Below are 25,401 nucleotides of genomic sequence, written 5' to 3'. Positions count from 1 at the left end.
TTGATGATGGGGTGATAGTGAGGGTGGTGATTAAGGTGGTGATGATGGTGATGATAGTGAAGATGTGTATGATGATGATGATGGGGTGAAGAGGCTATTGGAGGCTACCATTGGAATAGCTTGGGTCCTATGCATTTTGGAATGTGATGCATATTTTTCTTTCACAGTTGACCATGTCGTCCCTGAACCTGGGTCTAGCCTGCTGACATCCTTCGAGAAATGGCATGAAGCAGCTGACACCAAATCCTGCTGCGACTATTCCCTCCATGTGGACATCACAAGCTGGTACGATGGTGTTCGGGAGGAGTTGGAGGTGCTGGTGCAGGACAAAGGTCAGTTAAAGCCTCAGAATGGGGGTATAGTTCTGGAATCCCTGGTTCTTTGGTGGGCCTCAGTATGTGGAGTTAAAAATCCCTTTATCTGCATTTGCTGTGAGCCCAGCTATGAGCTACACACTGCCGCATAAACAATGGAAAAACGAGATCCTCTTTGAGGAGTCTGTCCTCTTCTCCTTCAAGCCCTTTGGAGGTATCCCCCTGTTCACAGAAGAAAGCCTGATTTCCTTAGCCTGGCATGCAAGGCCCTCGCTGATCTAGGCTCATTTCTCTTTCTCTACCTAAACACATCTGGGGTCCTTGTTATCCTGGATGCCATCCCCTGAAACCTGCTTCACCGCTGGGCCTGTGCTCAGGCTCTACCCCCTGCTAGGAATGCCCTTTCTTCTCGGCTACCCAAGCTCAACTCGCACTTTCTCCAGTTTCCCTAACCAGAATTGCTCATTCCTTGAATATCCATATCAGGTTACTCTGGGAGCAGCTTCTGCATTGTTCTTGGATTATGGGACACTGGTTCTCTGTCTGGCTCTTGTGTTAAACCCTGAGCTCTATGGTGTGTGTGGGGGGGAGATTGTGTCTATCCATCTCTGTATCCCATCCCAGCTCCCTTCTGTTTGGACTCACATCAGGTGTCCCTGCACAGTGTAGACACTACAGTGTGCATTGTGCTGAAGTGAATTGAACTGAAGATACACGATGCAAAGACCAAGAGAACACAATGAACCAGGACAGGAGTGGTCAGTCTGGAGAGGGGCAGTTCTGGATGCTCTCGGAAGAGTCAGCCTCAAATGAAGGAAATGCTTCAAAGAGAGCTCGAGGGTGTTTTCAATTTTTAAGATATGTATGCTGTGTTTTCTCATTATAAAAGTATACTCGCCATATTACCAAAAAGTCAGAAAATCAAGAGAAGGAAAAAGGGCTTGAAGGAGAAGAGAATGGACTCCTCAAAGAGGATCTCGTTTTCCCATTGTTTATGCGGCAGTGTGTAGTTCATAGCTGGGCTCACAGCAAATGCAAACCCCCAATCACCACTTACATTAATGTTAAGGATTATTGCTTTCCATTCTCTGTCAGCTTAGATGATTTTCTCCTTATATAGTTATATGATAGCAGTTACTTGGAATTCTTCTATTTTCACTTAACGTTTTATGAGTAATCATTACTTTTCATTAATAACTTTTTTCATGGCTTGTAATGTACAATGTAATGGTTAACTTGCTTATTTTCTTTTTATTGGGCACTTAGGTTTTCTGTTTGCTCTACTGTAAGTAGTGTTATGGTGAACATCTTCGTATATAAACATTTGTTTGCATTTCTAATTGTCCCCTTAGATTTCCAGAGATGGAATTACAAGGTCAAGGTTTTAACATTTTTCAAGCTCATGACACTTACAGCCAAATTGCTTTCCTGGAAGATGCACTTACTTGCATGCCCACGATCCCCATGTCTCTGGCTCCTTGCATGCTTGTGCCATTGGGTGGCATTTCTTCTACAAAATCCTTGCAAATCTGATGAGTCAAATTCAGTCTACCACTATCCACTGCAGTTCTTTTATCTTTAATTATGGTAAACATTTTGCTTACCTTTATGTGAATGTCCGGTTATATTTTTTGCCCACTCATGAGTTTGTATGCCTGAGTTCTCCATATGAAGAAGGCACTGTCCCTCCATTGTAGTTGCTGTGAATCACACTCTTGTTTTGTACAGAATCATAATCCAGTCCCAATCCAATTATAATCTGTAATTTACAATTATGTATCTCGCTTTTCTCACCTAATGTTAAATCCTGAGCAATTTCCCGCTTACCCCATGGGCTTCATCATGTCATCTTTAGCAGCCTGTGTATGGGGATGTGGAGAAGGGTCAGGTAGAACACCGGGATCACAAAACTGTCACAAGAGAGTGCAACAGCTCTGTTGGGGAGGGGCACTTCGTGGGGTCATATTTGTTGCATTGTCTTAGAAGAGGACAGAGATCTTCCCTTGACCAGACACTTGCAAGGAAATGACTTGGGGAAGTTTTTAGGTGCGTTCATGGTTTTAAGTGTCTGACTAGTATTATATAAGGTTTTTTTATTGATTTAAGTTTCAGAATTAGTGCGTGTTTATTGAGAAACAATATGGAAGTGTCTGAAGTAAAAAGTGATAATTGGGTGTTTGTCTTTCCAGGCGTCTTTCCTGTCTGTGTGTGTCACACTCAAACACACATAATTCTTACATGAGCAGAACTGTAATGTGCATCATCTTGCGCCATGCTTCTTTTCACTCAATAAAATGTCACGGACCACCAGGCCCCTCCACTTAGCAACTGTGTGACCCTGCGCCAATCCATCAGCCTCTCTATGTCTCAGTTTCCCCATCTGGAAAATAGAGGTCACAAAAAGGTTGTTTTGAAGATCAAATGAGAAGGTATATATAAAGTGCTTAGAACACCACTGGCCCCTGGTAAGGATTCTGTATTTTTAGTTATTACTTTTATCCTCATTCTGTCATTTCTCATAAGACCTCCAGAGTGTTCAGTTTTATGGAGGTACTGGGTTGATCTCCTTTCTGTTGGAAAATTTTTAAAAATTGTGCTGTCAGGGTTCACAGGGAGCAAACTCTGAGGTAGAGACCCGTGTGCAGGAAGTGAGTGTGGATTAGTTTGCTATTGCTCCTATAACAAGCCCCCCCAACTTGTGGTTTAAAATAATCCCAATGGCAGTTCTGGAGGTGGGAAGTCTGAAGTGGGCCTTAGGGCTGAGGTCAAGGTGCTGGGGGCCCCAGGGAGAGCCCTTCCTTGCCTTTTCCGGCCCCAACAGGCTGCCCGTGTGCCTTGGCCTGTGGCCCTGATCCTTCCAGCCACCGCCACCCCCCACATTGACTCTGACTTCTCCCCTGCTTCTTTCCTTAAAAAGGACCCTGGTGATCACACTAGGCCCTCTCCGGTAATACAGGATGATCTTTTATCTCAGACTCCTTAATTTATTTTATTTTATTTTTTTTAAGATTTTATTTATTTATTTGACAGAAAGAGAGACAGTGAGAGAGGTAACATAAGCAGGGGGAGTGGGAGAGGGAGAAGCAGGCTTCCTGCCGAGCAGGGAGCCCGATGCAGGGCTTGATCCCAGGACCCTGGGACCATGACCTGAGCCGAAGGCAGACGCTTAACTGACTGAGCCACCCAGGTGCCCCATCAGGCTCCTTAATTTAATCCTATCTGCAGATTCCCTTTGTTGTGGGGGGGAACGTATTCATAGGTTCTGAGGATTAGGGTGAGGACATGTTTGGGGGGGTCGTTATTTTGCCCTCCCACAGCGTGATCACAGTATCAACCGCTGTGAGCAAAGCCAGGGAACAAGATTGGCCGCAGGGAGCTCTGAGACCTGGACACCTTGCCTTTGGATCCTGGGGAAGCCAAGGGGGTGGGGACTTCATAGCTCCCCGCCAGGCAGGCATTGGGTGTGGCCCCTCTGGGATGGGGCATGACCTTGAGCTAGGCTGCTCTGTGCACGGAGGGTGATTCACACAGGACTGACAGTGTGGTGCACCTGAGACATGCAGGGAGGTCCTAAACCAGTGTCCGACGGTGGAGGTTCATCTTCGTGGGTGGGCTCAAGCAACCACACCTCCTAGAAGCCTTCCCTGCTTGCTCCGCCCTCCAGGCTGGTGTCCCCTCAGAGCTCCCACGGCCCCAGAGGGGGCTTCTCCAGCAGGGCTGTGGGCCTCGGGGCTCTCCTGCCCTCATCTGCCCTCTGGACTGAGACTGCTCAGGAAGAGGTGGGGTTTTCTCCTCTATTCCTGGCACACAGTGGCCTCCCCCGCAGTTGTCTCTTTGGGAGCAGGAGGCACTCGGAGTAGATCACGGGTTCTCCTCCTGGGCCAAGGAGCTCTTAGTAAGCTGCCAGAGCTGAACCCCAATTTGCAGAGGGATGTGTTTGCAAAGCTCAGGTGTTCTGATGCAAAGCAGGGTCGGGATCACAGGCTCAGGGCCTGCCCTGCATGCACCCCTGTGTCAGGGAAAGACCCAAAGGAACATCAACCTCCTGTGACTCCCAGGCCCGAGGTTGGGTCACAGGCTCCATCTCACATCCCCTGAAGGAGACCCCAGGACCTGAACCCTCTGCTCTAGGATGGGTGGGCCAGCAGAGTGCCCTCCTCTGGGGCCCAGAGGGCTAGAGCCGACAAGCTGTAGGGGTCGCTAGGACCAAAGGGTCTGGAGGGGAAGCAAAATAAGAAATTCGAGGATCCTCAGTAGAGGCTGGCCCCTGTCCCAGAACAGTTGTTCTTGCCTTTTCCTTCCTGTTGGCCAGTCCCATGTCTGAGGTTGGGTGGATGGGTTATAAAGGATATTGTTATCAGGGCTCCTAAGTGCCTGGATTCTTTCTTATCCCCAAGGCGAGCAGCACTGTCATGAGCCTTGGCTGAAGCCCCTTCCCCTCTGTGCACCCGTAGCCCCATCAAAACACAGGTGGGATCATTTACAAGCCCCACCCAGCCCCCCACCTGGTCTTTCTCCTTCCCAAGGTGCTCCGTGAATGGTGGTGACCTCGGGGCTCCAGTCTAGGCTCACCTTCCTAAGAGGCCCTTCAGCTTCCGTAGTGTCCTCACCTCCATCTGCCTGTGACCCCGGCCCCAACTCATGTAGGATATGGCTCCCAGGATGCCCCCAGGGGGCTCAGACTTACCAGGTTCTCCCAAACCCATTACCTTTTCCTGTGAACTCTGCTATCTGTCACTCTGGGTCCCCATCTCTGTGAGGGGCATCCCTGTCCAGCCATTCCCTCTCTCTCCCTCCCCCATCCATCACTGGATCCATGGCTTTGCATCTGCAGTAGCTCAGCTCTGACTCTGGGTCTCCACCCAAGTCCCTTCCCTGATGTAGGGCCCTCTGTGTCTTGTCCAGATTCCTGCTCGGCCTCATCACTGGTCTCTGCCCCCAGTCTTATGCCACCAGAGCATTCTTGCTCCAGCCGTAGATGTGGGATTTAAAGAAGCAATTAGCATGAACACCTGGAGTGACTCCACATTGTCTCCAGGCAGGGTGCCAAGTTGCTCATGTGGCTTTCAAGGGCATTTCCCCAGATGCTTGCATATAGGAGAGGTACAGCAAATATTGGGGAGGGGGCTGAGTTCCTAGAAGATGCTCTTACTGTCTTCTATACCCTAAGTGTTTAGCACACGTCTGGCATAGAGTAAATTCCCAGTAAATACTTAATGCATGAATGACTGAGTTAGGGAAGGAAGAGAGCAGGGAGGGAGAGAAGGAGGGAGGGACATGCCTGCTCTCCTTTCCTAAAGCATTTTTAGCACACCCACCTCTGAGTCAGAGGGCTTGCCCAGGAAACTTGACGGTCATCATCATCGGACTGTACAATCAAGGGCAGGACATTTTTCCAGACGGGAAATCAATGTAGAGCTCGTAGAGTTCAGTCTGCCTGTTTCAGAAATGGAGACGAAGCTCAGAGAGGTGCAGTCCCTTCCCCAGTGTCACACAGCAGCTAGCTCTTGGACTCAGCTTTCTGTCACAGAGCTGCTGCAGGCATGTCTGGTGTCTTTGTGAGAACTGCAAAAAGGCACCCTCTTGGGGGTGATTCATGGGAAGAACGTGCCCTTCTCCTAGGGCACAGGCTTGGCAGCTGGGGCTCAGGCTGGATTTAGCCCCCTTGGACGCTCTCTTTTCTGGGAGCCCTTATCCGGGGCACAGGTTGCAGCTCCTCAAAGCTGCTGCCCAGCCCCTGACCTCCTTGCCAGGTGCTCTTTACGCTGCATGCAGGCTGCCAAAAGCAGAGGTCTGCAGAGCCTCTCCCAGGGACAAGCTCAGGCTATGGGACATGAAAGCCATTGCTCAACGCTCGAATCCATCTTTAGATCAAGCTGTTTATGGCTTATTTTAGAAATCTCAAAATACAAGAGGAAGTTATTCTAGAAAACGGTGGTGCCAGCATGCTGTGTGGACTTGGCAGGGGAGAATGGCTGTGGGATGGGATTTTTTATAAACCCCGACAGGGGAGTCCTCCCTGTGTTTTCTGAGCCACAGACCCCAGCCACTATTAATAGTACTAATTGGTTTTGTTGGATGCCAACAGCATTTCAGTCTCAAATAGAAATTTTAATTTAGAAATCGTTGAAAAGAAGAGAGAAAAAAAAAACAAGCCCAGTGAAGAGGAGAGGAAGTCACATTGGCTCAGTGCTGGGCTGTGTCACTTGGGTCAAGTGTTTAGCCTGCGTCACTTGGTTATGTTCTAAGAACAGCAATGCAAGAATCATAGTGTCATTCCACCATTGCTATGAACCTTCTGGACCTTTCTGCAGGAACTTCTATTGTCTCTTTATCACATTTTCCTGTGTATCAGGTAGCTTTTGCCGCGGAACAAACCACTCCAAACCCAGGACTTAAAAGGATAAACAATTATCTTATGACTCTGTAGGTGGACAACTGCAGCTGGGCTCAGTTGAGCAGTTTCTCTCCTGACCTCGCCTGGGCTCACTCAGACATTTGGGCCTCAGCTGGAATGGCTGGGGAGATGCTCCACACATGATCGTTCATCCTCTAACGGGCCCTGTGGGCCCTCTTTGCTTGGTGGTAGTGCTCCAGCAGGTGAACATGGAAGCAGAAAGGGCTCTTGAGGATTAACTTAGAACTCACACATCTTCATTTCAATTGCGTCTTGTTGGTCAAGTCAAGTCACAAGAGTATCCCAGATTCAAGGGATGGGGGAAAAGACTCCACCTCTGATGGGAGGAACCTGGAAGAATTTGTGGCTGTTTTAATCTCAATAGTGTCTCATCTGGCCACAATTACTGTAGTCCTCTTTCGTTCAAAATACTCTCACCTCCACCCAACCGCTCCAAAATTTCCATTCGGTCATGCCATCAGGTTCAGAGTCTAGGATCTCATGTTGAACATTTCCGTAGGATGTGAATGAGGTTCCTTGGTGTGGCTTCTCTTGATCCAAAGACTTGTGAACTTAAGAGATAAGTCATGTGCCTCCCCACCCCATGCACCCCTCATACGATTTGTGGGGCATGGACAGGTCAAGCATAACAAACACTCCCATTTGAAAAGAGAGAAAGCGAGTGACACATGGTCATAACCCCCTAGAAATTCTGGAATCCAGCTGGACACATATTGCCGGGCAGACCTCTGGGGGTAGAGAATATTCCTTTGTCAGGGCCAGTCTTTCTCCTTGGGAGTAGTGCCCAAGTTCAGGGGTTGGCAAACACCAATCTGTGGGCCAAATATGGCCCGTGGCCTGTTTCTGTGCAGCTCATCAACCAAGAATGTTTTTACATTCTTAAGGGTTTTTCAAAACAAAACAAACCAAACAAAAACAACAATGACCAGAAAACAAAGAATATGTAACAGAAACTACATGTGGCCCACAAAGTCTAAAAGATTTACTCTCTGGCCCTTTACAGAAAAGCTTCCTGTCCCCTGTGCTAAACTAGTGCTTACATAGCTCCAGCTCTACTCTGGGGACTCTTGGCTTGACCATTGAAAATAGAGTTCACTTTCCATGAAGATGGCCCATGTTTGCAGCAAAGCACCTGTCTCAGCCTTTTTCTTACCCATAGAAAGTTGGTGGCCAGAGGCCCCCTTTCCTTTTGAATAGGTTCAGTCTCTCTTAGTCAAAGAGGGTACAGTTTTCTTAAAAACATTGTGGGTTTCCAGTGGATCACATTATAGTTCACTCCACCAAACAACAGTTTTTTTGAGACAAGCTTCTTTAGGTGACTGTTGGTGTGTGCCATGTGGTGACATCTTTAAGATTCTTGGAAGCCCTTTTGTCTGCCCAAGGAAGTTTACTGGGCACCACCTTGGGTTTTTAGGAGGTCTTAACAAAGAGTTCTGGGCACACCCTTGATTTAATTTTTACCCTGAGGTCATTTTTTCCTTTGAGAACTGTTTGTGGGTTGGCAAGAGTAGAGATGAGAAGCAGTCCTGCGTGTCTACTCAGTTCCGCTTGCAAACTGAACCGATCCTTGTCTCTCCGGTCCTATTTGATGTCTGTCTTCTGGTGCTTCATCATACTCAGCTTGGGCACTTAATTACGTTCTTCATGGAAGTCACTTTAGGCAGATTTGCAAATTCTCTGAGGACATTATCACAAGTGGCAATTTTTTCCTCTTGTGTTGCTGCTGCCTAGTAAGAGTGGCCCCTTTCCCACCCTCCACTAACAGTGTGTTGGCTGTTTTTCCCAGCCTTTGGCCTCCAGTTTCCTCAGGACTGTTCTGCCATCCACCCACTACCCAGTCCCAAGGCCAGTGACACGTGTTAGATTTTGGCCACTGCGACACCTGACCTCTAGGCAAAGATTTCTGTATCCGTTAGCCTCTGTTTTATAACAAACCACTCCAAAACCCAGTGGCTGAAAACAGCCACTGTTAAAACCACAGTAAGATACCACCTCACCCCCATTAGAAGGGCTGTTACCCAAAAAACTGAAAATACCGAGTGTTGATAAGCATGTCGGGGGATGGGAGCCCTGGGGCACCATTGGTAGGAATGCACACTGGAGGGTCCTTAAAAAATTCAAAATAGAAGGACCCTGTGATCCAGCAACTCTACTTCTGGGTATTTATCCAGAAGACTTGAAGGCAAGGATTTGGAGATATTTGTACACCCATGTTCATAGCAGCCTTAGGCACAACAGGCCAAAGCTGGAACCAACTCACTTGTCCCTTGATGGGTGAATGGATAAACCAAACGTACATCTCCATGTCCTGTCCTCCAGAGGGTCTCCCGAGCCTCTTCACGCGGGGATCCAAGGTGAGCGTGACGCCCCGAGGCGTGGCTTAGAGCCAGTATGGCGCCCTTTCCGCCTCATGCCCTGGGTCAGTGCAAGTCTCCAGACCAGCCCGAGTTCGAGGAGTGGGGAAATAGACTCTCTCTTGGGAGAGAGACAGAGTCACTGCAGAACTTTTGTGAAACTTTAAAAAAATTCACCCGCCTGTTTAATTTCTTCCTAGCTCTCATCTCTGCCTGAAATTACCTTACTTACTTACTCACTTATGGCTTATTCCCAGTAGAATGTAGACAAGCATCCTTCCTTCCTTGTTCACAGCTGTATCTCCAACTTCTAGAATGGGGCTCACGCATAGGAAGCTCTCAGTAAATATTTGATGAGTGAGAAAATAAATATTCCATGAAAAAGGACTTCTGGGGTCCAATAAGTTTGGGAAATGCTTTTTTTTCTCTTCTTGAATATTCTTAACACACATGATCATGTTAAAATCTGTGAGAAGCCCTGCAGTAAAGAAGCCTGTTTACTGTGGAGGAATCTGTTTTTCTTCACCAATCCAGATATCAGCATCCCCGGGTTTGACTGCAAACAATAGAATCCCCCCAGAGCTTGGCTTAAGTTTAATGAAGCAGATTGGCCTTGGTGATAATGATGTGTATCCAAGGATCCCCACCAGGGAGTCTTGCCTCGTGCTCATCTGTGCTTTTCCCTTTGAGCCAGCTCTGTTCTCCCCTCACCCTTGACCTTGCATCCTCTACTCCTATAGCCACCATGCTGGAAGGTAGCAGCCCACCCTCTGTCTGGGTTGTACATCCCTGTTTAAGACACCAGCCAGGTGTTTTGGGGTGTTAAGTGGGCTCTGTCCCTCCTCCCGGCTCAGCTCAGCATCTGCCGGATGCCCAGCCCGGCACTAACATCTGTGGTCTGGGGTCACATGGTATGGACATGGCTGCTTCCAAGGTTATGGGGTGGATCGAGTGAGGGGGGTTTCTGAGAACTGGAGGGTATCATGAAAGGGTTGACTTCCGGTAGGTGCTCAGCACAATCTTTGAGAACTGGTATCCCGTGCCACCTCCTTGGAGGAAAGCTAGGATGATGGTATATGTGAAGTTGGGAGGCTTGGGGGATTCCAGGACTCACCGTGTTTCCAAGACTCTGTTGCTAGGAGTTATCAGGCTAAATATACGGGAACATTTACTACTCTTGATACGCATTGCTTAATTGGTTTTTTAAGCCGGTGCAAATTGGTATGTAGGAGGGACTCATTTTGACGCCCATTCACTAGCACTGGGCAACATATTTTCAACTGTGGTACAATACTGAGGTTTTATTTTGAATTATTTTGATTACAAATAAGACCAAATCTCTTTATCTTTATTAGCTAGCTGCTTTTTTTTTTTTTTTTTCCTTGTCTGAAAGTACTGTTTACCTTTGGGGTTTTAGGCTTCTTCCCTTTTATTTTAATATTTTTAACATAAAGCGGAAACAGAAAAACCACACAGATAAAAAATGTGGCTTTATGAGTTATTATGAGGCTAGCCCACTCGGGCAAGAAGTAAGAGTTTGCCGGATGCCCCCCAATGGACTATCCATGGGCCCCATTGCAGTCATGACATCCTCCTCCCCCCAGAACCAACCACTGGTGTTTTCTAAATAAGAGGGTCTTTTTAAAAACCCCTGTTAAATTTGTTGCAGATATATTTACCGTGTTGGTTATTTGCTTTTCGTTTTGAGGTTTTAAGAATTGACTTACAGAAGGTTTCTATTAATAACAATTCAAATCTGTCATGATTTTTTGAGATAGCTTTCAATGTGAGATGACTTGACCCTGTTCACTCACCCCAAGATGCAGTTTTAGGATGTATTTATTAAATTTACCACGTTTGCTAATTCATTATTTCTGCTTTTGTTTGTGTCATTTACTTCTAATTTCTGGTGAATTTTCATTTTCTTTTTTTTAAATTTCTTATCATGAAAAAAATCCTTATCATGGAAGCTTAATAGGTTAATATTCATTTCCCCTCACCTTTAATAAATAATGAAGCATTTTCTTAGCCTCTCCTTATAGTTTTATCTTTTTACTCACTGGTAATTGATCTGTGTCTCTGTATATACTGAGTTTTTGTTTTTAGATTTAAAAAAGATTATAAGGAATACAATATCAATGAATTGCCTATTATTTTTATTTAAGTCTACCTGATTAATTAGAAACTGATACTTTTAATGTTAATTTCGGTATCTTATTTTATTCTTTAAATTTTTTTCTGATAATGTGGACAGGGAATTTTTGTTGCCTTGGCTCTCTGCATGAGAAAAGATTTTTGATTTGTCTTTGCCATTATTTTAGTATAAAGGAATTCTCAATCCCATTTAATACTTTTGCCCTAAATGCATATTCTTACCCAGACATTTCCGGATTCCGTGAACAAACACTCATTGCACAGCACATATTACGGGTGTGCAAATTGAAATAGTACAGAAGACATGGTCCCTGTCCTCATGCACATGGAAGGCGTGTTAGGGAAGAGTCTCCTACGTCCCCTGCTCCCTGGTGGCCTGTCCACACAGCACATGAAGTCCCGTCATTTCAACCTTCTTGAATCCCCCACCCCTGCAGCTCCCGCCCTGGCTCAGAGCCTTGGCACACCTGTCCCATCGACCTTCAGCATCCTTTTCCCACCTGCCATTTCCCTCTGCCACTCTGCGGACCCATCCTCCCCACTACTTCCAGAATAGTCTTTCTGAGTCAAAAAAGTCTGAGCATGTCACACCTTGCTTTAAAAAACACATGCTCTGGTAGATCGTGGTGATGGTTGCACAACATTTTGAATGCACTAAATGCCACTGAATTGTGTACTTGAAAATGGCCGTGATGGTGAATTTTGTTATATGTATTTGACCATAATAAATAAAGTAGGGTATTAAAAAAAAAAAAGCACATGTTCCCTTGGATCGAGCCATAGGACACTTCTAGTACCTTCACATTCTATGTCTTTTCATCCACCTTACCGTCCATACCCATGCACACCCACCTCTCAGTCCAAATAGTCCCCCTCCCCCTCCTCTCCCTCCTCCTCCTCTTCTTCTCCTTCATATACAACTGTGTGGCTTCCCTGGAAGCCTCCTTTGATCCCCCCCCCCCGCCCCACACACACACCCAGGCTGTGTTCAGTGCCCCCACTGTGAGGCCCAGTGACACCCTTCTGTCCTAGCAGTTACCACTCTGTACTGTGATCCTTGATTTACTGAAAAGGAACGCTTTTTTCTTAAATGCATTTTTCTGTTTCCTTTTTTATCTTGAAACAGGTGTCAATTCCTTCCAAGTCTACATGGCATATAAGGATCTCTACCAAATGTCTGATAGCCAGGTAGGTCCTCCTCCTGCACACCCCCTCTCCTGGGCAGGAAGCAAGGGAGCTTTCAGAACAGGCAGGGGAGAGTTCTGAGTTCAAGTTCTGGTTCTGACACTGCATTACTATGTGACCTGTGTCAGTCCCCACCCCTGCCTGCATTCCTATCTGGCTACTAGAGTGGGGTCGAGTGCGGGATCCCTTTGCCTGATGGTTCCCAAATCCACCTCATCCTTAGCATCATTTAAAAAGCTCATTAAAAAAAGACAGATTCTTAGGGGCTCCTGGGTGGCGCAGTCGGTTAAGCGTCCGACTCTTGGTTTCAGCTCAGGTCATGATCTCACGATTGTGGGATCAAGCCCCACGTCGAGCTTTGTGCTCAGTGCAGAGTCTGCTTGAGATTCTCTCTCCCTTCCCCTCTCACTCACTCTGTCTCTCAAATTAATAAATAAAATCTTAAAAACAGGACAGATCTTAGATCCCACCACGGATGTTCAGTGCAGGGCTTGGGAAAGTGTACTTTTCCGAAAGCTCGGCAGTTCATTCTGGAGATCTAGCAAGTACGGGCACCACATCATTAGCTCTGACCCAGAGGGGAGCCCTGGCTCTCTCTCTAGCCAATCGAGTGACTGAGGTCTCCCTCCCTTAGTTTTCTCACCCCTGCAGCGTGGCCATCTCTGGCCCTGCCGGTTTCCAACAGTTGTCGTGTGGGTGAGAGGAGCTCGAGAAAGTGATGCTCTAAGTGGTGCAGGGTGTTGGGGTTATTGTCTGCCAGGCACTGGGCCTTCTGACACCACTGGGACTCCGGGTTTTATTATCATTGTCCTGCCCTCTGCTGGTTAAAACTGTGGGGCAGTGTGGCGGCAGAGGGCATGGATGCCGTAGCCAGACTGCTTGGCTACAACCCTGGCCTTGCTGTGCGGCCTGAGGAAGCTTTCCCAACCTCTCTGTGCTTTAGACTCATGAGAGCATCTGCCTCCTAGAGGTTGTCAGGGGATTGAATGAATTCATAATACATGACTCTAGGACAGTGCCTGGCACACATATGGGCGCTGAGAAGCTGTTATTCCTTATGACCATGCAGTTCGATGTGCAACGAGAGACGTGTCCAGGTCTCACCTTTCAAAATAAACGCTTGGAGGTGATTAACATAACATAATTAAAAAAACAAAACAAAAACAAAATAAACTGGAGTTACAGAGAATAACTTACCCCAAGGTGCCCTACAGGCCTTTGATTGTCACGGAAAGGCCAAAATTGGTTCAGTTTCATGACAAAGTAGCATGTGTCTGTCTAGCATAACCGAGATTTTCGCCTGTTTCATTCTAACCACCAGAGCCCCAGGGACAGGTGGAGTTGAGCCATGGGGGTCCTGGAAGGTGCTTCCTGCTCCCAAGTGCCCCCCACCCCGCCCGCCCCCTGCTGTTGCATCTAAAAGCACACGTCCTGGGGTGGGGTGCTGTCTTGCACGCATGCAGAACAAAGTTAAAATTCGAGAGGCCCTAGAGAGGGAACGTGTGGCTCTGGTCCTCACCGTGGGCACGGGTCTGAGTGCAGATCCTCTGCAGGTGGGAGCAGGGCATGGGCAGTGGGCAGGGCCTGCACCGGCTAAGTAAGCGGATGCCTGGCGGGGTGTGTATTACCTGAGGGTTAGAGTTATTAGAGAACTCGGCCCACAGCACAGGCTGAGCACGTCTAGTCACACAAGTTCAGTAGAACTAAAACCAGCATCTCAGCGTGGCTGTCCCCAGCAACAGCGGCAGGCACCTGTGTGGGATGGAGCCACATCAAGGGCGAAAGGCACGATGAGCACCAGGACTGAGGGCATTTCGTGCCTTGGTGTGGCTTCGTTCAGTTCTGCCCTTCCCCCAGCCTCCTGCTTTGGGATCCGGAGGGTGTCAGGGTCAACGGGAGACCCTTTCCAAGGCTTAACTTGTTGAGCAACACATTCCTGTATGTGGTATGAACAGAGCGTCCGTGTTGCCTCAGCAGGGGCTGGCGGGTGGGCGACTGAGCAGAAGAGCCGTCTTTGCAAACACTCAGGCTGTGATATTTTTATCTCCCCCCCCCCATTGCTTCTCCCTCAGCTCTATGAAGCCTTCACCTTCCTGAAGGGGCTGGGAGCTGTGATCTTGGTCCACGCGGAAAACGGAGACTTGATAGCTCAGGTGAGTGGCGTGGATGTCCACCCTTTCCGCTCCAGTCTGCGTCCCGATGCTGTCATGGTGCCATCGGAGGGGCGGAGGCGTTGGTGAGCGAGGTGGCTAGGCTCTGAAGGGTCAGGCTGAGAGCTGGATGGTGCATCAGACACTTCGGGTGTGAGTCATGCACGCACCGTCTGCAGGGGGCTCTCGGCAGGCCACCTCGTCTCTCGGCTCAGCTTCCTCTCCTGCACGGTGGGGATCGCATAACCATCTGTGAGCCTCACTGGGCTTCCATGAGGGACATATAAGGATCGGAAGGAGATGCTCTGCAAATGTGGGGGATACCAGAGGTGAGGCGCATGGAAGCTGGTGTTGCTTATCGTCTTGTAGGACTTGGGAGGGGATGTAATGACGGGAGCCCCGCCCCGTCTGCCACCCCACCTCGGGCCGGGGACTCTACCCCTCGAAGGCTCTTGTTCTTCATCCAGTAGCACCTGCCTCACGAACATTAAATGATACCATGTATGTGAAGTCCAGCATCTGACACACAGTAGGCTGTAGCCATGCAAAATTTTGGGTAGGGACAGACATGAATGCATTTTGATCCTTCTGGCTGTAGGATGGAGAATTTGACAGGAAAAGAATAGACTCAGGGTGACCAGCTGGGTTCTCCTCCTGCAATTCTCAGAATAAATGAAGACGGGAGATAAAGAGAGGAGAGAGAAGAAGCACAGTGTGTGAGGGAAGGAGCACAGTCCATGGGTCTCGTTGGTTGACCAGATGGAGAAGAGGAAGAAGAGGTCAGGGAACGCCACTTGGCCTCTGGTGCATGGCGTGGGTTGGTCATGACGTCACAAAGCAAGATCAGGCATACCTGAGAACATTTGGATGCACCTAATGAAAGTAGTTAATACGAGGCATGGTGCTATGGACTTCATATAGTGATGTTCACAACTACTCCATGACATAGATATGACACAGATATCCCCACTTTATAGATAGAGAACCAGGGTTCAGATATGAATAGCTTGCTCACCATTACGTGGGGCACAGAGCTGGGATGATACGGCAGTTCTGAGCACAGCGGGGCTGCGCCACAATGGTTAAGTGCATGAGCTCCAAAGTTTCGCTAGGAACGTCAGCTGTTGGCTTTACTTCTTAGTTGGGATGACACAAGGGTGTGAATGCCAGGAAGTTAGGATCACTGGGGGCCCTCTCAGAGCTGTCTGCCATTGTGCCCTCTGACTCCCAGTGATTGGTGTCCCGCTCACATGCAGAACACATCCATCCCCTTCCAGTGTCCTCCAGACTCCCATCATAGCACCAAAGTCTAGAAGTGTCTAAGTCAGATCTAGGTGCAGAGGAGGCTCCGTGGGGATAGTTCCTCCAATCTTTAGGTCTCTGGAGCCAAAGAGGCAAGTTATCTGCCTCCTCCCAACATACACAGCATACAGCATACAACGGTGGGGGGACATTCCTTTTCAAGAGGGACAATGGAAGGCTTCAGGATTGGTCCATAGCTGTTCTGAAATGCAGTTGGGCACGTGTTGGCAGTTCCTTGATTAGGCCTCGGAGCCTGCGAGTAGTTCTGCTTGGCTTTTGGCTCCACCTTCTGGGCTCTAGATTCTATCTCCCCACTTCCCATCATCCATCCTTTCCATGAAAAGTAGCACGTGCTTGCCGCTGAGCCTCCTTCCTGCCCAGTAGAGTTTGGAGGTCCAACTGTGTCCTTTCATACCATTCAGCCCAGGCTGCCAGGGTTTTGCTAAAGTGATTCTCCCAGGCTTTGTTGGCTTCCTGTGACTCCCTCCGTGGTTTACTCCATCAGACAAAAGACACCCACAGATTTCTACCAGATAAGCTTACTCCTATCCTGCTCATGCCCTGAGCTTCCTGGAGGCCCTCCGGTTGGAGAGGCTCTGGGGGTACACTGTCAGTCTCTTTAAAGGGCTTTTTTGTGACTGATTCATCCTGGAGGCACAAGCCTCCATCTTTCCAGTTCTTCACCAACGTTGTGGGGCCACACCCCAGTTTTGCCTCTGGACTACTGTCTGCTGCTTATGTCCTGGATTTGATATTTGCTCAGGAGACATTTCTTTTAGATTTTTTTTTAAGACTTGTTTATTTGAGAGAGAGAGCATGGTGGCGGGGGGAGGGGAAGGGCAGAGGGAGAGAGAGAATTTCAAGCAAACTCCATGCTGAGTGCCAAGCCCAACACAGGGCTCGATCCCAGGACCCTGAGGTCATGACCTGAGCCGGTCAAGAGTTGGACGATCAACTGAGCCGCCCAGACAACCCCAGAAGACATTTCTTAATTGCACTATCTTTTGCTCTTTGGAGAAGCAGAGAATTTTCAAGACCATCATATCCTGGTTCCTTCTTTTTTTTTTAAGTAGGTTCCGGTGCAAGCTCCAGCTTCCAATAATGTCCTCGTTCCCTTTTGAGCTCTCACTGCCAAGCTGCTCATTGTCCGCCTTTCTACTGACAGTCTGTTCCAGGCCACTTTGGGCTTTGTCCAGCACGTGCTTTGAAATCCTCCCAGCCCCCCTGCACTGCCTGGTCCCAGAGCCATTCCCACAGCTTCAGGAGGTTGTTATGGTAACACCCTACTTCCGGGCATCACTATCTACATTAGTTCTCTGTGGCTACATCACCAGGAACCCCAAAACTTAGCATCTGAAAGCAATAACCATTTATTATCTTCTGGTCCCGTGGGCCCGGAGTCCAGGTGTGGCGTAGTGGGGTCCCCCGCAGGCTGCAGTGTCGGAGTCCAGGTGTGGCGTAGTGGGGTCCCCCACAGGCTGCAGTGTCGGAGTCCAGGTGTGGCGTAGTGGGGTCCCCTGCAAGCTGCAGTGTCAGGCAGGGCTGCAGCTGTCCTCAGGCCAGACTGGGGCGGGACTTCCAGCCGCACTCCAGTGCTTGTTCTCTGGATTCAGTTCTTTGCAAGCTCAGACTGATGGCCTCTGTTCTTGGCTGGCTGTTCCCCAAAGGCCCGCTTGGTTCCTTGCCCTGCGGGCAGCCCCAGCAGAGCCGCTGGCTTCCTTCTGAGGGAGCCAGTGGGAGAACGGGAGGGGGAGTGGGGGTGAGCAGGGTGGAGGCCATAGTCCTTTGTGATGTCCATGTCTCTGGCCGTCTCTCTTGTCTGTGTTCTGTTCATTAGAAGCAAGGTGCTAGTTCAGCATAGCTGCAATGGGGGGTTACACAGGGCATGGAGCCGGGGACGGGCCCGCGGGGGCCTCTCAGAAATCGCCCACCACACACACATGTGTTCGGCCTAGTTTTGCACTTGATAAAAAGGCAACAATATGGTATGTGTTCTTTTATGTCTGGCTTCTCTTGCTCAAAATAGGGCTTGTAAGATTCCTCCCTGTTGTCCACGAAACAATTTTTTTTTCTTTTCTTCATCACTGTAGAATTCCAAGGCAGGAATAGGTCATAATGTACTCTCATTGATGGAGACTGGGAGAGTTTGAATTTGGGACTGTTGCGTAGAAAGCTTTTGTGAAACCTGGGTTCGCATTTCTGTGAGTATCTACCCAGGAGTGGAATTGCTGTTTGGTGCGGACATGTATATTCAGCTTTGGTCCTAACTGCTGAACCGTTTTCCAGAGCGAACGAACCCTAGATGCCCACCAGCGGCGTGTGAGACGTGCAGCCGGGAGCCCCCAGCTCCTGGGCTCAATGTCGGGGGGAGGTCTCAGCTTTCCATACTGCCCACGTAGGATTTAGCTTTCTCAACTCCAATAAATCTGTTACGTTTTGCTCATCTGCTTTCCAGGTTCCAAAATTTTGTTTTTATTGTCCGCTCTGCATTCTCATGGCTTTTGTGTACCTTTCCTGTCACTTTTGTGGGGTTTCAGCGGGGAGCGAAGATAACGTGTGGGCTCAGCCCGCCATCTCTCTCGGGAAACCCTGTTCTAGTCTTTCTGTAATCTGTGCTTTCCTCCGTGATAGCGTCTTGTATCCTTCCTGCCTTCTTCGCTTCCTGCCTTCTTTCCAACAGAAATAGTAAGGGACAGCTAAACGGCCTTGCATAGGGATCTCTCCATACATAAGTTATTGTGTAAACAGGGTACAGAAATGCTCTGTAAACACCATCTTCAATAGCTCAAATTATTCTGTTGTTTACTTAAATCCACCCCAGCTCTTAGATCTTGACGTTTACAGTTTACATTCTCACAATAAGCTCAAGCTTAATAACCCGAGATGCGGTTGAAATTATGTTTTTTTTTTTCCCATGGCTGATAGGGCTGGGGGCCCATTGTAGGGGATGTGCCCGAGGATGCTACAGAAACCGCACAAGTGACAATTAGCGCAGCTGACATCTGGGCAATATAAAAAACAGGGTTTTTTTGGAGAAATTATAGTATTCCTTTGGCAAGGAAAGCTCGAAGCAAATGGGTTTGAATCTGGAATCATTTCCAGGCTCTAAGACAAGCTCAAGGTAGAGGCTTCCTGATAGAACGACAGGCCCCAGGAAGAGGAATAGTGAGAGCCTGCTGCCAGTCAGTGAGCTCTGCCCCACCCTTGGTCCCGTCGCTGACTCCGTGCAGAAGCTCTAGATGCAGGGGCTCTTGTCTCCGGTGTGAAGACGAGAAGGCTGAGGCCAGAGAGCTTGGCCAACTCGCCCAAAGTCCCAGAGATGGCCAGTTCTGCGGCTGGACTCCCAGCGTAGGGCTCTTCGATTTCCACATTCATGCAATACCCAGACACCCCATTTCTTCCCCGAGGAGAGCCCTGCAGCAGAGATGCAGGGCCTGGAAAGGTGGCCGGTCGTCTTTAGAGTTCATTTCTTACCTCCCCTTCCTCTTGCTGGTGAAGGGAGAGCAGGTGGGGAGGTAGGTTTCCAGGGTGCAGAACGGGGCAGGTGGAGTGGAGGGGGCAAAGGAGCGCTGGATCAACCCACAGCCTTAGTTGGACCCCTGCAGACCACTCACCTTCCGGGGTCTCAGCTGTCCATCTGCCTAATGGGGGCGGAGGACCGGCCTCTCCCGGCCGACATTCTACAGTCGCTGACTCGGTGCTCTTGTCTTGCAGGAACAGAAGCGGATCTTGGAGATGGGCATCACAGGTCCCGAGGGTCATGCTCTGAGCAGACCTGAGGAGGTAATGGAGCCTCCCCCGGGGTGTGAATCTGACATCATTGAGGGCCTACCCTGATGCTGTTCCAGCTGGAACAGCCCAGCCAGAGCCCCCGTCTCCATCCCCATCCCCCCAACAGGAGCATCCCAGCACACGTGGCCTTCCCTGGGGTCTGCCCTCTGACTTGGGAGCCCTGGGGCCTGGGGGTCAATCAGAGGAGCTAGGGAAAGGCCCTGCTTGTCCCCGGGCCCAGGAGCTCCACACCAAGGCCCATGAACAGTTCAGTGTCATAACTGGATAGAAGGATCCTCACTGAGGACCTTATGTATTTGGTGATAGGAAGATGGAGCCGCATGTTCGAGACCTAGAACCGACGAAACTGCTTCCCTTGCACATTGCCCAGTGTGTTCTAAGACTTGAGCGTGGATGAATTTCCCTGCAAGTGGCAGGCTGTGTGTGTGTGTGTGTGTGTGTGTGTCTGCCGTGGGCCTGGCCTTGTGCTGGACACTGGGGCCACAACATGTGGGTAGATAGACTTTTTACCTTGATCTGTACAGTGCTCCGCGGCCCATGAGCGGTGTTCCTGGTCCCTGGTGAGGTCAGGACAGACCTAGAGACAGTGTTTACAAACCCCTTATAGCACATGGACACTGCCCTGCATCTAGGCGTGTGACAAGTACATTCACCCAGGAGAGCTGGGTGGGGACCGTCTTGGGGGCACTGTGACTCAGTACCAGTCACAAGCAGTGGGACCACGTCGGGGGCATCAGCGGACTGGAAATTAAAAACAAAGCACTACTAAACATATCTGGTCCTGATGTTTGAGCAGTGCTGGTCTAGAGGGGGCAGAGACCAAGTCAAACAGTAAGCAGTTGCCCGTGGTTATCGAATGCACGAAGGAACGTATGTCAGACACGTGTGTTTGGTTATGTCAGGCGTTTTATAAGTAACGGACGGTTTTTTGGGCCTTCTGATGCTTTATCCTGCCTGGTCTGTCCCCTCCTAACAGAACATGCAGCATGGTTCCAAGCAAGCACAGTAACATAATTCTGCCTTCCAACCCTTTAACCAAATACATTTTTTTTTTTAAAGATTTTATGTATTTATTTGACAGAGAGAGAGACAGTGAGAGAGGGAACACAAGCAGGGGGAGTGGGAGAGGGAGAAGCAGGCTTCCCGCGGAGCTACGAGCCCGACGCGGGGCTCGATCCCAGGACCCTGGGATCATGACCTGAGCCAAAGGCAGACGCTTAACGACTGAGCCACCCAGGCGCCCCTAACCAAATACATTTTGACTAATTTTTTCCTTTCTTTTTAGAAATCTTAATATTTTTCTCCCCCGAGGCAGTAGATTTGCCTCTGGCCACACTTAATTAACGGAAAACGGAAGGGCTTTGATTCAGGGAGAGCCCTAGGGGTTTGGGGGGTGGTGGCGCTCTGTCCTTCCCTCCCGTGACCCATGTATTTCCGTGTCCCCAGCTAGAGGCTGAGGCCGTGTTTCGGGCCATCACCATTGCTGGCCGCATCAACTGCCCGGTGTACATCACGAAGGTGATGAGCAAGAGTGCAGCGGACATCATCACCCTCGCCAGGAAGAAAGGTACGCAGCCCAGCGCCTGGGCCTCCTGCAGGGCAGCTGGGCCATAAGGAAGGGGAGTTGTCCAGCAGGTCAAGTTCACTGATGGGGCCACTGCCCAGAGCAGAGACACCCTGACAGTTGCCAGCAGCCTCTGCCCCATGTAGGTAAATTATCCCACTTTGTAGGATCGGATGAGACCGTGTATTGTATTTTATTTTAATTAATTTATTTATTGAGAGAGAGAGAGAATCGCAGGGCTCGGTCTCACGACCCCGAGATCATGACCGGAGCTGATATCAAGAGTCAACGGACTGAGCCCCCCAGGTGCCCTGAGACCATTTATTTTAAGGAGCTCTGCATTGTTCCAGTTCTGTTCTGGGGGGTTCCATCAAGTCAGTGCTGGGGCCAGGCTGCAACAACTCTGGGATCCTGCCCACCCTCTTTCAGGTCCCCTCTGGGCACGTCATCCTGTGTCCCCTGCCTAGGGCCCCGTGGTTGGTGCCTGCATCCAGGGTGAGGTGTGGGGCTCATGCAGAACCTTGGCTGTGGGTTGGGAAGGAAGAAGATGGGTTTCCAGAGCCTTCCATCTGGGCGCAGCCCTGTGCCAGACATCAGGTGAGTGTGGCCCAGGAAACCAGCCACTGAGCTCGAAGATGATGCACCACTGAACTGCATCGAGCGTCTGCTGCTTTGTCTCTAAGACGTGAAGTCTTAGGGCTCATAGATGTGAAGTCCTTGGCAGGACCCCAGGGCTCCGTGGGTGTTGGTTGATGCCGTTCTCAGTTCCACGTTGGCCATTCACCTCCTGCCTTGGTACCCTCACCTCCCAAGTGGGACCTCAGTACCAGGCTGCCTGCCATGCTGAGGACCATTGGTGGAGGGCTCAGTGGGTACATTCTGACCGCAGGATCCTCGGAGCAGGGGCCCAGGTGCAGGTCCCTGGCCTTCACGACAGTGAGATCCACAGTCCCCCACCAGTCACCAGACTGAGAATGAAGAAGCCTCCAAAGAGCAGCTTCCTTCCCAAACTCAGGGAGAGAGAGAGAGAGAGAGAGAGAGAATAACAGACAGACTGACAGAGGAGGGGTCGTGCATATTATATGAAGACCGTGGCTGGTGGACATTCGCCAAGGACATTCATCAATCTGCCCGGTCCCTCTCTGTGTCATGTGAGGCTGACAGGGAGTTGTGGGTCAGTGCGGAAGGCCGGGTGGAAATCAACAACAACCCAACAGCCATTATTGAGCATCTACTGTATACGTGATGCCCCTCATTTCTCACGGGAGCCCTAAATGGGAAGCATTACTAACTATATATATATATTTTTTTTTTTTTTTTAAAGATTTTATTTATTTATTTGAGAGAGAGAGAATGAGAGACAGAGAGCGTGAGAGGGAGGAGGGTCAGAGGGAGAAGCAGACTCCCTGCCGAGCAGGGAGCCCGATGCGGGACTCGATCCCGGGACTCCAGGATCATGACCTGAGCCGAAGGCAGTCGCTTAACCGACTGAGCCACCCAGGCGCCCCACTAACTATATTTTTAAAAATACCTTCAATAAGATATTTTTAACCTCAGGCATCCAAACTATTATTTCAACATACAATTACATAAAAAGTATTAGAGATATTTTGTGCTATTCTTGTGCGTGCGGTCTTTGAAATCCAGTGTGTCTGCCACGTTCCAGCGCATCTCAGTTCAGACCAACCCCAGCGTCGGGGCCTGACGGCCACGTGGGGCTGGTGGTTACCGTGTGGGACCAGAGCAGCTTTGAACCCACAGTACCTTGTTTTAGTATTTTTCAGAGAAAGCTGACAAACAGAGGCATTAAAAGACAGTGCTCTAGTATAACACAGCTTGCTCAGAACTGGCTCCATTTTAAGGATAAGGAAACTGAGGCAGAGCGGTGACAGCACTTTGGAAGCAGGAGTAAGCACGCAGGTCCTGGCCACACAGAGGGATACGGTGGCCACCAGTCACATGTGGCTGTTCCCATTTAAATTAAGTAAAATTAAATACAATTTGAAATGCCTTCCTTGGCTGCGCTAGCCACATTTCCCGTGCTCGAGCCACACGAGGCTAGTGGCTGCCGTCTTGGGCAGCACGAATAGAGAACGTTCCCATCGGTGCGGGACCTGCTCTCGGGCAGCCTGATCACTGCAGCTCAAAGCCCGCCTCCCCATCGGGCCAGCACGGTGGCCTTGGGCAAAGGCCTGTATCCAGGCAGCATCCGCCTCTGCGAGCAGATCTGAGGCTGTGCCTGTGGGCTTTGTTCTGGCTGAAGCACATCAGGCCTGCTCCCTGGGAAGCAGGCAGCAATTCCTGGAAAGCGATGCTCTGGAAGCAGCCATCAAGTGGTGGGTTGTGGGTGCACAGCCCAGCTCCCTGGCCCTGGGGTGGAAGGGCCCCGGGGTGCGGTCAGAACTCTCCCAGAGGCCCCAGTGGCCCTGAGCTGCAGGTGCCCATGGCCGTGACTCGGTGACTACTCACCTGTTCTTGACGTCTTTCTCTGCCTGTGTCACCTCCTCCATCCCCAGCCAGTGCTGCCTGGAATCACCTCCCAAGTAAAACACTTGAACTCGGCTCCTTAATTGGAAGATGGGCTTTTGGCCACATCTGCCCTGAGACAGCAAATCCCGTCCTGGGCCTGAAATGACAAACCTGCCAAAGGGCATAGTGGTCCTATCCAAATGCTAAACGCATTACCAGTCCGGGAGGTTGCTGGGCAGGTCAGCCAGTGCTGAGTGCCTGGCGGCCAGGAGGTCACCGGGCTCGGTGGTGATGCAGGGGAGAAGGACAGACAGCGTCTTGCCCCTTGGATCATCATTCTCCCGTCTCTGACCCTCCACTTCTGTGCCACCAGATCTCCCTTGAGAGACCATCCGCCCTTGACCGTGTGTTGTGTTTGCCCCCGCAGGCCCCCTGGTGTTTGGCGAGCCCATCGCTGCCAGCCTGGGGACCGATGGCACCCACTACTGGAGTAAGAACTGGGCCAAGGCAGCGGCATTTGTGACCTCCCCTCCCCTGAGCCCAGACCCCACCACGCCTGACTACTTGACCTCCCTGCTGGCCTGGTGAGAGCCGAGGGGTGGCTGGGGGATACTGGGTCCACTGTGGTATCTTGGGAAGCACCCAGGAGGAGGAATGAGAATCCAGGAATCACCCTGGGCTTGTCACATAACCCGCAATGGCTTTCTGTTTTGGTTTACTTATCGGCAAAGTGGGGGAGAACATGGTATCTTTTGCAGAGCTGGTTATGAGATGGTGTAGGAATATGGCCTAGAATTTAGGGTTCAGTACGTGGCTACTGTTACTTGCAAAGCACCCCCTGGCTATGTGCACAGAGTAGGAGTATAGCCACGTTGGTCCCTTCCCTGCTGTTGGCCAGTGTGAGGGAGGAACACTTAGGCCATAAGAGAAGGCTAAGTGGTGAGGTGTGCAGTCTGCTCTAGAAGCAGAGACACATGCTCAGAACCAGGAGACTTGCAGAAGGCTTCATGCGGGAGGCAACATCGGGCCTGGAGCTAGAGGATGAGTAGGAGTTTGCTGGATGGGGAGAAGTCCGGGCTTCTGGTCAGGAGGAGCCCCAAGGGGCTGGTAGTTGTGTACCTACCTTGGAAATCTCTCCCAAATGATGCAGAAACCCTTGACTTGCATATCCACGGGCTTGCTCATCATCTGCAGCCCGATGTCTGGTGGGCAGCTCCAGTCCAAACAGACTGCCCATCACCCCCACAGAGCTGCTGTTCCCACAGTCTTGCCCATCTCTGAAGATGGCAGGACTCAGGCCAGAGGCCCCATGATCTGACCACTTCTCGCCCCCTTCGCTGCGGCCATCCTGGCTTGCCTCTGACAGGCCTGTTTCTATGCTGTCCCTTCCATGCCCACAACATGTCTATTTCCAACCAGTGCCCAGATTTTAAACCCCAAGTCAGACCAAGCCACTCCTCTGCCTGGAGACCCGCAGGATCCTCTTCTCTCAACATGGATCACAAGTCCCCACAATGTGCCCCAAGGCCAAGCCTGATCTGGCCTCACCCCCTCAATGAACCTCATCTGGCACCTCTTTTGGGCGGATGTCCACTCTTCCAGGTGAGGAAGAGGAGGCCCACCTGGGGAGCCTTACCTGGAGAGCCCAGAGCCCACACTGACAGAGCCTTCCCAACAAGGGCCTTCCGATGTCACTTGC

At 50.1% G+C, this 25,401-nt stretch overlaps 1 protein-coding gene across 1 annotated transcript in view; it reads left to right on the top strand.

Annotated features, from left to right (window-relative positions):
• Nucleotides 1-25,401, top strand: part of CRMP1 (collapsin response mediator protein 1) — a 68,499-nt gene that overhangs the window by 33,338 nt on the left and 9,760 nt on the right. Inside the window, exons 4-9 of the mRNA XM_035004438.1 lie at nt 168-332; nt 12,367-12,428; nt 14,498-14,578; nt 19,592-19,660; nt 21,116-21,236; nt 24,130-24,286. Of these exons, the coding sequence (XP_034860329.1) occupies nt 168-332; nt 12,367-12,428; nt 14,498-14,578; nt 19,592-19,660; nt 21,116-21,236; nt 24,130-24,286 (655 nt within the window). The remainder of the gene's footprint in view (nt 1-167; nt 333-12,366; nt 12,429-14,497; nt 14,579-19,591; nt 19,661-21,115; nt 21,237-24,129; nt 24,287-25,401) is intronic.

Source organism: Mirounga leonina, unplaced genomic scaffold (assembly GCF_011800145.1).
Source record: "Mirounga leonina isolate KUSES-001 unplaced genomic scaffold, KU_Mleo_1.0 Mir_129, whole genome shotgun sequence".
Lineage (NCBI taxonomy): Eukaryota > Metazoa > Chordata > Mammalia > Carnivora > Phocidae > Mirounga > Mirounga leonina.
The sequence above is the reverse complement of the archived record's forward strand: the minus strand, read 5'-3'. Positions and strand labels throughout refer to the sequence as shown.